At 46.1% G+C, this 14722-nt stretch overlaps 1 protein-coding gene across 1 annotated transcript in view; it reads left to right on the forward strand.

Moving 5' to 3' along the window:
• LOC135374465 (uncharacterized) overlaps positions 1-14722 on the forward strand; it is a 233232-nt gene that overhangs the window by 115222 nt on the left and 103288 nt on the right. Inside the window, exons 4-5 of the mRNA XM_064607421.1 lie at positions 209-352; positions 1446-1571. Of these exons, the coding sequence (XP_064463491.1) occupies positions 209-352; positions 1446-1571 (270 nt within the window). The remainder of the gene's footprint in view (positions 1-208; positions 353-1445; positions 1572-14722) is intronic.

Here is a 14722-nt window from a genome sequence, read left to right on the forward strand (position 1 = left end):
TTCCGGAGCGACTGTCACTTTAATGGAATTGGAAGTTTATCCAGTAATTCTTGGCCCGGACAATATGGGGCGACTGCCGAAGGGTTCGGACAAACGAGACAGGACTCGTGACGATGGTGGTGGCCACAAGAATCCCATGATAGAAGTACAATCTGTTCTGTTATATCACTTGACGATGTACTTATGTCTCCATACAAACATCATGCAGGTTTGCCACGTGTTCTCCGCAGACAGTGAACCTGAAATGTGTGACTGGATTGCAGCGATCTGTGGCCGACTATCACAACGGCCGCTTGCAAAGAAACCTTCATCCAGACGCTTACTTGGTGCCAGACGACAGACAAAATCACAGGTATGTCACACAATAATCACTGAAAGGATTCCAAAGAACCATGAAAGCTCATTCGAAACGCTCCGGCATGATATCAAAGCTGTATGTACGATACGCTTTGCTCACGTTTCTGTACGATTTCTGTACGAATTTGCTTTTTCTGCTTTTTGGTTTTGTTTTTAATAGCGGCACAATTCACAACACAGCAGGGACTTTTTCCTGAAATGAATATTTCAGCGTTCAACGTTTTCAACGTTTATTAGCAACTGCAAAAAGCACAGTGTAACAGAAGCGTCGACCGGTATAGCTACATAGGTGACCCAAACTTATAGGGCAGCACCGCGGTATGACTGAAACCGCTACCGCTATATTGTGACCCACAGTTGCCCGGCGTGTCCTGGCGGAGTTTTCGAGCGTCAAAACCAACCTTTTTTTTTAAATTCCGTGTGAGCGAAGCGAAGTAACTGTGGCTATGAGCGGCGTATACAGACGTGACAGATGGAGAGAGGACAGCAGGAAGGAGTGGGGGACAGGTGGGTAATAACAAATAAAAGTTTCTGAAATGAGTGTGTAAAACACACTTTAAGACAACGCTGAGTCGTGTGACGAGCTTTTTATTGTTCCCGTAGAACATTCCTCTGTTTAAACGGTTGAAATCGATCGTGAAACATTCTGGTTAGCGCTGGCTACGATGGCTGCGGTTCAGATTAAACTTCGATTGGTTTCGTAGCACACTAAATCTGCTATGAGCCACCTTCGGAGCACAATGCATAGAGACAAGTTCTACTTCGACACATTTAGGTGTGGTAAATTTCATACTGATAACTAGGGCCCGGGATTTTATGCACAAAAATCTTGCAAAATATGCATGCAACTATGCTGCGTGAAACATCTAAATATGAACAAAATATGCAGAAATATTGTGATGCCGAGAATGTTGCTTGGGAAGCTTTTGCGTATCTTGGTACTGTATAAATACCAAAATTATTTAAAAAGAGTTCTACACATGAAAATGCACATTCCGTAGTGGCAGATGGAACGTACGTACTCCTGCCTCGTTGGTCATTGCAGTATGCCACCATAGCCATACTCAGATTTTGGCATTGCGATGCAGGGCCCTGACGTCAGTGAGACATTCGAAGGGATTCAGTTACCCGGCGCGCTTCCTAGCATCACGAAAAGCAGGCCAAGAGGTCCATCTGGAAGGCGGCTCCCTCAGCGCAAGTCCCAGGTTGCGAAAGTAAGACAGGCCTTCTTCTATTTTCTAGCTCTGTACATACTTGAAATGGGAAGTACGCATGCGATGTCTTGTAGAAACGTAGGGACGCCATCCAATCAGCAACTGGGAAGCTATTTTACAAAACTACAGAAGCCGTAAGGGCAAAATGCTCAACTTGAATTTTTTACCTCGTATACATTTCTCGTACGTCGGTTATGAAATACAGACTTGTCAGAAGGCGCTCTAAAAATCGGAAAGAAATTGGGTCAGCTACGGTGCTCCCGTTATAGTTTACTTGGCGGTAATATTGTTGCTTCCTTTCCTTCTTTTTCTGATCATTTGTTTTCTGCTAGCAGTTTGCAGTTTCAACAATTCAGCAAGAAGGAAGCACAGCAAAAGGGGGTGGGAGGAATGAAGGGATGAAGCCCGGTGTCAGAGAGAGGGTTTGACGTTCAACTACGGACATGTTGTGCGCTATGGTTGGCGTCGTTTGGACTCCTTTTGTTGCTGTAATGGCCGATGTCGACACGAGTGGCCTCCTATTTCTTTCTCTGTCTATAAAGTCCAGAACGTTCTACAGCAGTGAGTGGCCCCCATTCGGTGGTGCATTAGACAAAAAGTCCTTTATTCTTCAAAGATGCGCTTTTAAAGCTGTCGGGTTACGCCGCCGCAGTGCCTGTGTAGAAGCAGTCACAAGTGATACGCGGCTACGAGACTGCTAGCGTAAACATTGATAAGTTCCGTATGGGTCTCCAGTCTTCTTTAACGAGTTCATGATAATTTTCACTGCAACCTCCGCGAGCCCATTACATTGCGGATAGCGGGGACTAGAAGTAATGTGGGTGAACTTGTGTGCTTGGGCGAACCGCTTGAATTCGGCGCCTGAAAATTGTGGTCAATTATCACTGATGACTTCGTCGGGAATGCCATGCCTTGCAAAAAGCAGACTTTCAATGCTAGATAACTGTTTTAGAAGTCTTCAAACGGCGCAATTTCAGGAAAGCGAGAATAATAGTCCGTGATCACCAGCCACCACTTGCCTCCCAACGAAAAGAGATCCATAGCAATCCTTTGCCAGGGCCTACGAGGAAGTTCCATAGGCAGGAGTTGCATTCGCCTGTTCCTTCGATACTGAATGCACTGTGTGCAAGCTTTGACGTTAGCTGCAACGTCTGTGCCGACAACGGGCCACCAGACGCTGTCTTCCGCACGTGATATGCACTTCGTTACACCCTGATGCCCCATATGTAGCTGCTGCAGGATGTAATCTTGATAGGAGACCAGTACGACGATCCTGTTCTTCCACATAAGAAGGCTTTCGTGAGCCGCGATAGCATGACGGTGCTCCGAATCATACCTGGGTAAATTACTTCTAAAATGTAATTAAATTACATTGCTCATTACTCGAGCTAGAATTTATTTAAATTACATTACTCATTACTGCAATTAAAATGTAATGAACTCACATTACAAGTACAACGCATTATTCGCATACATGTTCCCGAGTTTTGTGGAAGTCACAAGGGACAAAAACGCAAAAGTTGACGAAACTTGCCTTCCCCGAAGTTCGAGGAAATGTATGCTGACAATGCAACAATAGTTAGCTGGTACACTTCTATTTGTCTCTTCTACATGTCAAGCTAGTGTGCCACGCAAGGCGTATGGTTCCACAATGTAGAGAATAAGATGACACAATGTATCACGACAACAGGAAGATTGTCAGGAGGATGGGGCCCCCAAACAATGATTCTCCAAGGCTACAAACCATTGACCTGAAGAACGTTTGTTTGTGGGTGCTCTAGCTAAGGCAACTGACTCTTCGAAGGGAACTGACATTCCACGTGCCGATTAAGTGCGTCACCGCTCATAGTGGGCGTGGGGATTCTTTTAATTCGCCAGTCCTAAACTCTCTTTCTGTCAAGTGGCAACACAGAACACACACTCGATTCTTTTGCAAAAAGTAATGAGCAATGTCATCAAAATTACTGCCCGAATGTAATTACGTTACATTACAAATTACATAATGTCAAAAGTAATGAATTACATTACAAATTACCAGAAAAAGTAATTAATTACTGTAATTTCATTACTACACATGAGCTTCCAATAAGCCTTGAAATCTGTGCGAAGATCGCGTCGGGGAGGTCACCCGGCGCTGCTGAACTTGAGAAGCGTTTGACATATCTTGTCTTTCTGCTTCTCAGCTTTGATAGCATCCAGGCTCGATGATGTGAAGGGGACAGAATTAAAGGTCAGCTACGCCGATTTCCCGATGTGTTAAAACGGTTGTGATATTCAGAACAAGCACGTCCAGCTGCCCCCCAAACGCACAAACCAAACAAGCCAACAAGAAACCAAAACAAGCCATGGGCGCAGCCATTTTTGTGACGTAGATGGGAAAAACTTGCTCCATCTACGTAGATAGAGAATCGTGCATCTGATGGGATGAAAGCTGAGGCTTTCTCCGACTTCCCTGGCGGCTTCTCCTGTTTGCGAGGAAATCCAGTTATGGCGGCCGGCTACGATGAGCGTTTCGTCCGAGGTAATCCCGAGAACTATTGAACCCAGGCAGAAATCTGGAATGGGACCATTTCAAAATGGTTTAACGAACTGGTCCCACTCTGGCCCCCACTCTGGTCCCAGCCTAGTAATGGTCCCACTCTGGTCCCACTTGCCAAGTGGTCCCATGGGGGACCAGTTCGTTAAACCACTTCAGAATGGGACCACTCTGGAGTGGGACCACTTCAAAGTGGTTTATTGGACAGGTCCCACTTTGAGTGTGTCCCACTTAGTGACTGGGACCAGTTGAAAGTGGAACCAGCTTCACGATGGTCCCACTTGAACTGGAACCAGTGGTCCCCTCTGCTAAGTGGTCCGGGATCCGGCCACTTTGCAGCTGGGGCCACTGAATGCATGACTGAAAATGATGCGTAGAAATGCACATATTGCTCAAGTAAATACCGTTTATTCTGCTAAAAGCATACACTGAGCAGAAAGAAATAATCAATACATCTCTACATGTTCATACTACGTAGTATAAGCAGGCCCCCATAGCTCCCACTCTTCGCGGCTCTAAAAAAATGTTTGCACGTCATCACGTGGTATTACTCCGTCAGGCATCATAGTTGATACCCATTGGCCGAAGGACATTGCGCGCTCCGCTATTGGTTGACAAAGTTTCAAAAGAGCATTCCTTCGCGGGCTGCCTGTCTGGCGGGCAGTTATGAGAAGAGAAGGGAGAGAAGTGGCAGCGGCGTCCCGCGTCTCGACGATGTCAGTTGACAGCACCGTATGACTATGACCACATTTTTCAAAGAGAAGTGGAGAAGTCGCAGAATTGTTAGTGTGTCAAAGTGACTCAGCGCGTTTTGTGGTGTTTCCCGACGCAAGTATCCTACGTACCAGTCTCTCGAGTTCAGAACTGGAATGCAGTGGTGAGCTGACGCCTGAGGAACACTTGTGAGCGCCGTCGCATTTCCAAATGCAGTCACAACGAAGACAGGATTCGGTGTCCGTGCGACAAGCATTTCCCGCTTCGATGAAACCTTCACACTGCGACCAACGAAAGGAGATGGTCACCGTGAAATCGCATGCACTCGTGTGAGCGTCGCTCGCTTCTAGGAGTAGACTGTGTGTGTTTTGCAAGTTCGAACTTGGTCAACGAACGCAACGATTTGGACTCTACGCACGGTGAATATTTGTGTCAGACTATTGAGTCAGTACGATGTTTCAAATAAATGTGTATTTTGTCCAAAATTTGCCTAGTTGTTCTGGAATACGGGATAACGAGCGTCGGGCATGAAAGCGAGCAAAAGTAAAAGCCGATGGTAGCCGGTACCGGGCCGAAAGCGAGCCAAACTGAGAGGCTCCTGATTGGCCGAATGGTAGGCATCATAGTTCATTTTCATTGGTTGCATGCCCAGTGTTGCCTGAATTATCTCAAACTATGGGCTCTATGGGGAGCTGTGGGAGCCTGGTATAAGTCGGATCACTCACTGTGTCTTCACAAAGCATATGCCTGACTGTGCGATGCACTCACGGACCACAGGGAGCTTTCGTTCGTTGGCCACCTCACATCTTGTATTTTCTTAGAGAAGATGACACATGACACTCCTGTTTTCCTTTGCAGGTCGCGACACCCACTTCCTCTTCACCGTACGTTCGGAATCTTCTTATCCTGTTTCTCTTCAAGTTCCTCCAAAGTTTCTAAAATGAAACATCTGTTTAATAGTAATCAAAACATCACGGTCATCACTCATACCTGCAAACATTCGCGACGTGCAGTCCGATTGGTGTTTCACAGTGCGTTTTGCCCCTACGCCGTTTAGGTCTTCTTGGCGTCAAAACTCTTCCGGGAAATCGACAATGTGTTGCACAGGAACCATTGTCATCGCATTGTCTTACAAAGCCCACTAAAACACACGTAAATACTGCACAGGAGATACACCATCCTTGCGACGGCAACTGAAGACAAAACCAACTTGCTGCGACGCGTTCAAGATCCAACTGCCATGCCGCCATGCCACCTGCCACTCTCGCCCTCTCCTCTCCCTCTCGGCTCTCGCCGTTTGAAGTTTGAATTTGTAGCCGCCGTAGCGTCTTCACATTGCATCAGCCTCTGCAGTTACCTTTTCTTTTTTGTCGTTGTCTTTCTTCTAGTTATTTAGCTTAATTTTTGTTGTTGTTGAGATGTATTTTTTACCTTTCTCTGGTACTTAATATGTTATGATGTGCACCTTCAGATGAGAATATGTGCTCGAATTGGAGTTACAGGGATACAGCATATATTTGATCGCAGACGCACGCACCTGGATAAAAAGAGATCATGCATGTGCTAAAATAGATCAGAGTAATAGATCAAACAAAATCAGGATATATGGCAAGTGTGGACAAGATGAAATCTCAAAGGGGGAAGCTGGGAAGCTGCCCAACTTGGAGTCTCAAGTGACCATTCTGGGAACAAAATGGCACCTGTGAGGCTCCAGCTGGAACTGCTGGAACCATCTGAGCCCAAAGTGGAACCCGCTTAAAGCCAGAGTGGGAACCACACACCACTTTGGCAGCCTTCTGGGCCCAGAATGGAACCCACTTAAAGCCAGAGTGGGAACCGCACACCACTTTGGCACCCATCTGCGCCCAGAATGGAACCCGCTTAAAGCCAGAGTGGGAACATTGCACCACTTTGGGACCCATCTGGGCCCAGAATGGAACCCGCTTAAAGCCAGAATGGGACCACTAACGCCACTTGGGGACCCATCTGGGACCAGAATGAAACCCGCTTAAAGCCAGAGTGGGACCATTAATACCACTTGGGGACCCATCTGGGACCATTCAACTGCAAATGGAACCACTTGGGGACCATTCGGGAACCAGTCCTGATTTCTGCCTGGGAACGATGGAAACAAGAACTGCGAACTGACCTCACCAACATTTTCGACATGCAATTATTGTGATTATGTGCTCGAGAACTTTGCACTTCAACCGTTCAGCTGCCATTCACGTCGACCCGTTTGTTGCTTTTACTGCAAGTGCAGGAATGGGAGAGATTGAGCAACAACGTGAGACTTGGTGGTCGTTTGAGCCTATAGCTGCAGAGGACTGGGCTTCAAAGACAGAAGACCGCATTTCTGCCCATGTGCACATCGTGCGATTGCCAGACTTGTTACACACGATACATATATTGTGCAGCATCATAGCACGACCGCAATGAACGACGTAGGAATGTATCGTGACCGTTCGAACTGCATTCGTTCAACCATTCGTCGGTTATATGAAAGTGGTCATTAGAGTTGCCCCGCACAAAGTGTTGGATGTAGTTTTGTAGTGTGTCGTTTATCTTGTAGAGCACGTCTCGGCATGTAGATCGAAAGCCCTTATACGTATTTTTTGCATGTTTACTTGAGTGTGCGCATTGGTCTATACCACACAGGCCATATTTCATTCATAATAGTTTCGCAAATAACCACGTACGGGTCGATCTCATACTGCTTTTGAGTTAGGCTGAGTTATATTCAAATCAAGTTATATGTATCCGATTTGCTGGGTCCAACAAATGTTATAAAGGGTAGTGCAACATTTCCCACTTCTTGAACCATGCTAACATTGCCAGAATAAGGAATATTACACTGTGTTGTGCATTCCACACTCAGTTGTCTCGTGATGTAAACCCCCAATTACTATATTGTGTACTCCACATGTTTAACCAGGCAGCACGTCCCATACCCTAATTTTTTTTAAACATGCGCTTAAAATTGCACAACTGCCACTCAAGTAACTTTTCCACCAAATTAGTCAGTGACAAAAGGTATATGTACTTTATCACAAATTTAATAACCTTGGTGGAAATGGTTTATGCTGTCCTGTGCCCTGTACGGTGCACTTCGTAGCAAAATACAGAGTCCAAATGTTTTCCTTGTCCACAAATGCCCTGTCAAAGCTGGAAGACCCTTATCGAAATGGGGAAGCCCGGGCTAGCTTGTCGAGAGAAACAAATATGAAACTGCAGCACTCAACGTAAATAACTGCATGCTCAGCAACTAAGGCTGGTGATGCAGAAGACCTAATATTCCTGGGTTAAAAGGAAAAAAAGCAGAAAAGAGCACTGCGGCGTATTTATGTTACTTCAAAAGTATAACACTACGAAATTTGTAAGAGTCAGTTGGTGTATTTATTGATTTGGTCACCTCCCGCACCAATTTTTAATAAGGATCAATTACGTTGCTACTAACCAGGACCTAAGCCTGACCTATGATCTAATAATAATAATTGCATCTGTATATGACCTATATGGACCTTCAACACTAGTTTGGTCTAGGCTTCACACGTGGCTTTTAGTGAAATTCGAAGCTGCTCTGTAGAGCTGACAGGAGACTTGCAGAGTAGAGAATTTGTTCATTAGAACGTGTAAAAGACAATGTGCTGTACCAACTGTATTCAAACAAATACAAATATACTTTGTTTTAGCTATGTGCATGTTAGCAGATTACAGATGACACAATGGGCGTCAAGGGTGAGAACACAAGTATGTACGAAGTATGTACATGTGTATGAACACTGCAAGCACTGCCCTGAAATTCTAAATCACCATTTGTCAGAAAGCAATGACCACGCACAGCCTAAGGATCATATTGAGTTCCTTGCACTATTTTTTTTTATTGAGAGCACGTTGGCTGCCATCCAGTTCATAAAAGTGACATTTATTGTAGAAAGAACGGTTCAATAGCAAGCGAGCTGGTGATAGTGTCCATGAATGCGAGACCCGAAGGGGAGATACAAGAAGGGACATACACACACAATGTTGAGACATTGTGTATGCCTTCCTATCCCCCGTCCTATGGTTTTTGCTATGGACCTTAATCATGTTTCCTTCCGGAAACTTTATATATTTTTATGTAGAATTGTGAAGGTACAGCCAGGTGCTGTTCGCAAATCACACAGTACGTTTCTTGAAACAAGAATCAATAGAAGGTACACAGTCATCTTCAGCATTGCACATATCGTTGGGACATGTTAATCACTTTGGAATGCCACAGATATGTCATGGAGGCCGGCATATGACAAGTGGTGTTGAACAGACAACTATTTGTCATCTTTTAGGCACACAAAGCAGTTTTGACACCTGTATGTTGAGACAGATGTATCTCTACATACTTTGCCATGACACAATTATATGAAGCAACAAATGTACTCTCTATTTTCTTATGGTTATTAGTCAACACTGCCAAGAATGTGGGAACACAGTCTTGTGCCAGCTATACACTCCTCAAAATGACCTTCACACACAACACATTGTAGGTCAACGAGAGTCCAGAATGATGTCCTCTCCCTCCCCATTGGCTGAAAACATTTTTCTGCGATTTTGCATAAGGGACATCCTGGAAAATCATCGACTTGATCTCCCACTGAAAGGACTTTCCCGCAGTCAACAAACCCTGCTCTTCAGGTTGCGAACAAGAAGCGCTTTCACTAAATCACAATTATTCAAGATTGGCTCTCTAGACAACGCAAACTGCATACATTGTCAGCAAATTGAAACTATCGAACATATCCTACTGCATTGCGGTGCATATGCTGCGGTGCGGGAGAAATACCTTGGCCATTGCAGGAATTGTACGGTGGATGATGTCCTCCATCCCAGAGGCGCTTTCAGGAAAAGATACTCCAAAATTCGCAGCCTCGTCTGCTTTCTCCAGGAATCGGGCCTCGCTCAAAGGCTATGAGCACTGCTCGGACTTTTCATCAACTCTGGCAGTGACTGCCTTAGATAGTAACTTTCGGCCGTCATCATTCCTTCATCTGTTATCACATAATCTCATCTCATCCTGGCTACAGTCGTGACGCAGCCCACATTCGTGAGGCCAACAACGGCAAGCCGGTTTACGCCACCACCACCACCACCACAGCATAAGGGGAAGTTAGTTCAAGAAACGCACACGTTCCTTTTTTGAGCAAATCAGTATTCAGAGCGTTACCATACTGTGGTGGGCCTGCAGTGCATTACGTGGTACAGCACACACTGTAAAAAAATTCACCGTAGAACATGTCCCCTGTTCGAATGACAGTCTTCTCCAGTTTTTCAAACTGCCATTTCCCATAGTGGTTTATGATATGAGACACTATTTCTAAATCTATACTGTAGTTTACCGGTTGTAGCAGAAAAAGATATCATTGTTTCCGATCACAGGACGCAAGCCATAAATGCCTATACGGCAACAGTACATGCTGCTGTCTAGCAGTTGTTCGTGTTTGGACATGGTATGGTGCATGCAGGGTAAATTCCATGGTTAAAATATCCAAACGTGAACAACTGTTAGATTACATGATGTATAATGCTGTATAGTATTTATGTCCCGTGTCATGTGAGCAAAAACAATATGTGCTTTTGCTCATGCTGCACAGCCCAGGCGAAATGAGCTGCATGTGAGGATAACAACATGCGACTATCGCGAAGCGTGCCGTCTCCAGCGTCTCACCCGGCGTCACTTACAAAAGTTATCCCGGCAAGAGTTGGCAGTCGTTCTGCTCCAGACTTACACCATTTATCCCCGCTACACGTGTGTAGCATATGATAAATGCACTTGGGTCAACAAATAGACAGCTGTACCCGTTCAGAGCACTTGCCCTGCATCGAAACTCCGATGAGAGATTCATCGCAAACTAATTCTGCGGCCTGCTTACTAGGCCATCCGAGGCGTCAAAGTCTCAATCATATCGCCTGTCGGAAGAGATCGCCAAGAACACTACAATACTGACCGAAGATGCCTCTCCAGGTGCATTAGGCCTGAGCTTCACTCTCGCTGAGCTTAATGCAGCGACACAATCACGAAGCAGCAAATCATCACCGGGTCCCGACGGTGTCACGTACAAACATATCCGCTGGCTGGATGTCGCAGCACAGAAGACTTTACTAGATATCTTTAACAAAAGCTGGTACGATGCTGAACTTCTCACATCGTGGAAAGTAGCCAGGATCATCCCGGTCTTAATGCCAGGGAAATCACCCCGGGACATATCAATCTTCAGGCCAATAAGTCTATCGAGCTGTGTATGTAAAGTGCTAGAAAAGATGGTTTTAAGCCGACTGGAGTGGTTTTTAGAGACGGAGAAGCAATTCCCAGACTGCATGTCCGGCTTTCGCAAAGGCAGGTCCACCATGGACGGGATCCTGGACCTAATTACCTTTGTAGAACACGAGCGCGCCGAGGGTCGGATTATGGTCGCAGTGTTCCTCGATGTCCGAAGAGCGTACGACACGGTAAGCCACAGCCATGTTGTCCATGAACTGTATGCTCGCGGGATCAAGGGTCGGACCCTACATTGGGTTGCGGATTTACTTCGACGGCGGTCCGTATACATGAAGACAGAAGATGGAGACAGCGACAGATACGCCCTCTCGAGTGGAGTGCCACAAGGCATCGTTCTCAGTCCGTTGCTTTTCAATGTGGTTATGGCGGACCTTCCACAGCAACTGCACAAAAATATACACATCAGTATGTACGCCGATGACATCTGCCTATGGACATCGGGCGTACAGTTACCAGCGCTGCAACGGCGGCTTCAAGATGCCCTCGACTGTACGCTAGCATTCTTGACACAGAGGGGAATGGACATATCTCTCGAAAAGACGGTCTTCCTACCCTTCACACGGAAAAAGATGAACAACTTCCAATTGCAGCTCTCGACGCAGCCAGTCCAACGGGTTTCACATCATCGCTTTCTGGGAGTTATAATCGACGCACAACTAACATGGGCCGCCCATACCAAGTATCTGAAGGGCAGAGCTGACGCTCGGATTAACATACTACGGCATCTCATGGGACCCCGGTGGGGAATGTCAACGTCGTCACTACTGACTGTGCACAGAGCCCTCATCCAGCAAATGGCAGCGTATCACCTTCCAGTTCTGAACAACATTTGCGCTACGTCGGAGAACATGCTGCAAAGCGTCTTAGCAAGGAGTTTGAAGGTCTGCCTTGGGGTACCCAATGCCACCTCTAACACACTGACCGTAGCAGAGGCCAAAGAACCTCGATTCGAGGCACTAAGGATGCGTGAAACGGTTCGGCATTACCTTCGCCTGTGCACTCAGCATGATCACCATCCCCTGGTGCGGAAGCTGCTTCGCCGAAACTCTTAATTCTTTCTTAAAAGCACTCTCTCCATATCGACGTACATTGCCAACAGCACGGCCGCAACAAGCGGACCCGCACCCTCCATGGACACTACAGACACCTCCTATCTGTACCATCGTGCCCGGGATCAACCAGGGAAAGTCAAGCCTCCCGCCTTTGGCCATGAGACTGCACTGCCTCGAATTGATGGAAAGGCACAAAGGTCGTGTAGCCATCTTCACCGACGGGTCCACGACTCTATCCGGGTCTGCCTCCGCATTTGTAACACCAGGGCACAAGAGGGAAGGCATAGCACGATTGTCTCACAGGACATCATCGTCGACAGCGGAGCTGGTAGCTGTACAGCTAGCCATGACTTACCTTGCCACGCTCGAGCTGCCTGCGCAATCGATAGTGTACTGTGACTCCAAAGCCGGCGTTGAAGCTATCTCATCGTTATTGGAAAAAGGCCGTACGGCGTCAACAGTACGAGACCTCCTGTTAGTGTGTCGCAAGTGCACAGACATCGGTCACGACGTCATTCTTCAGTGGATACCTGGCCATATTGGCATAAGTGGTAACGAGAAGGCGGACGAAATGGCGAACATCGCACACCTGTCATCGACAGAACATCTAGTCACGTTTTCCAAGCAGGACATCAAATCTCTCCCAAAATCTATGACGGATGACATCCGCAGGAAAAAATGGCACCAAGCCGACAGGGGTCCGTCACTGCTCCGCACGCTAGACCCGGAGCTGAGTTTTACCATACCTTCAAAAACGCCCGGACACATAGAAACTCTCCTGCATCGTCTACGCCTGAATGTGCCATATGTTCACCAGTTTTTTCATAAAGTGGGCAAGGTGGACTCGCCCAACTGTTTACTGTGCGGGACAGTGGAAGACACTGAACATATCATCATGTATTGTCCAAAACATGCTGCCCCCCTGTTGAAAAATCCCACAAAACTTCGATGTGGGATTCTGGTGTAAGATCCCACATAGCATATTGATGTGGGATCTCATATCGCATATCGATGTGGGATCTCATATCTCATACTGACGTGGGATCTCATATCGCATATCGATGTGGGATCTCATATCTCATACTGACGTGGGATCTCATATTCCATATCGATGTGGCATCCCACATCCCATATTGATGTAGGATCCCACACCCCATATTGATGTGGGGTCCCACATCCACGTAGGGCCCATATTTTGTGGGGTCTCATGTTTTCCGTAACAGATATGCGTCTAAATAATAGCATGCCCGTGACTTGACACTGCAGCAGCAGCAGAGCACCTTGGGATGATGTGAAAGCATACAGTGCACATATAGAAGTGTTGACATTTGTTTTTTTATTGAGGACATTTAGCATCCCACGCACATTGTGCACGGAACGAACCTTTCCTTGTTGCCTTTTCTTTCTCATCTTGCACAACACTGTCTATATACTTGTTGAATGCATCTGAAACAGTAGCAAAGAAAAAATTGTAAGACATCAACAGTTCAATGGATGATACTGGTGCACGACAACATCTCCTCTACCCCACGACTGCGCTTAAAACTGTCTAGTATTCGGAAAACAGAAATAACAAGAAAAAAAACATACTGTGCAGCATGAAAACTACGGTGTCGTAGAACCCCTGCTCCGTATGCACGTACAGTTCGGTGACTGGGATGGGTGATGTCTTTCTATTTTTACTTTTTCATCTTTTCAGTTTTCTTTCTCTTTTCATTCATTTCATTTCCTTTGTGGGAGTAGCAGAATTCGTCAGTGACGAATTCAATATCTTCCGTTTTTTTCTATAATCAAACTCAAACTAAGAACACAGACACCTCAGGCATGGTTACTCTAAGTTAGTGAGCAACAGCAAGGGTATACAAATAAAAGAAGTCGAGCACAAGTGATGCAATGCACTTCATTCATCAGAAAATGAAATGTCTCAGTACCAGGTGTCACCGTCCCGTCAACAAAAACAGATGAATTCTGAAGGGGTGTCTGGTTGGCACTGGTGACAGCCTTCAGCTTGAAACCCGAAAGGTGATAGTTGAGACGTGGAATGCAAGCTTTTCGGTGGTGCCAGAATGCCTGCGAAATCATTTAACAAATAAGGCAATTCCAAATCTGTTCTGAGAATACACCCGCTGGGGCATAATCTCTAAAAGATGAAGCAGTAACTGACAGATAGCGTATTTTTCTTTTCTATGTGATGGCATTTGCACCGCATGACTGACTTGTCTAACATTACGCGACTTACCTTTATCTGCTGCCTTGTCCTGCCTCTACAATTTCCTGCTGCAGATAAGGTTGGCACAGCATCCCGACGCGGTATCTTCGGCTTCCTGTGAAACAAGTTGCGCATTGCTTCCGTAACATCCGTATGAGCGAAATGAACAGATCAAATCGCTGTTTTCGAAGGTGGCACCCAGTCGGAGCTGTAACCGATTGTTGCAGTCAATAGCTTTATCTTTCCCCTTTCGGAAAGTTGTGGTTTGAAACATTGGAACTGCGTGCTGGAGTGTTCTTGCAGACGGGAGCAAAACGCTCGCGCATT

The sequence above is a fragment of the Ornithodoros turicata genome, unplaced genomic scaffold, assembly GCF_037126465.1.
Source record: "Ornithodoros turicata isolate Travis unplaced genomic scaffold, ASM3712646v1 Chromosome62, whole genome shotgun sequence".
NCBI lineage: Eukaryota > Metazoa > Arthropoda > Arachnida > Ixodida > Argasidae > Ornithodoros > Ornithodoros turicata.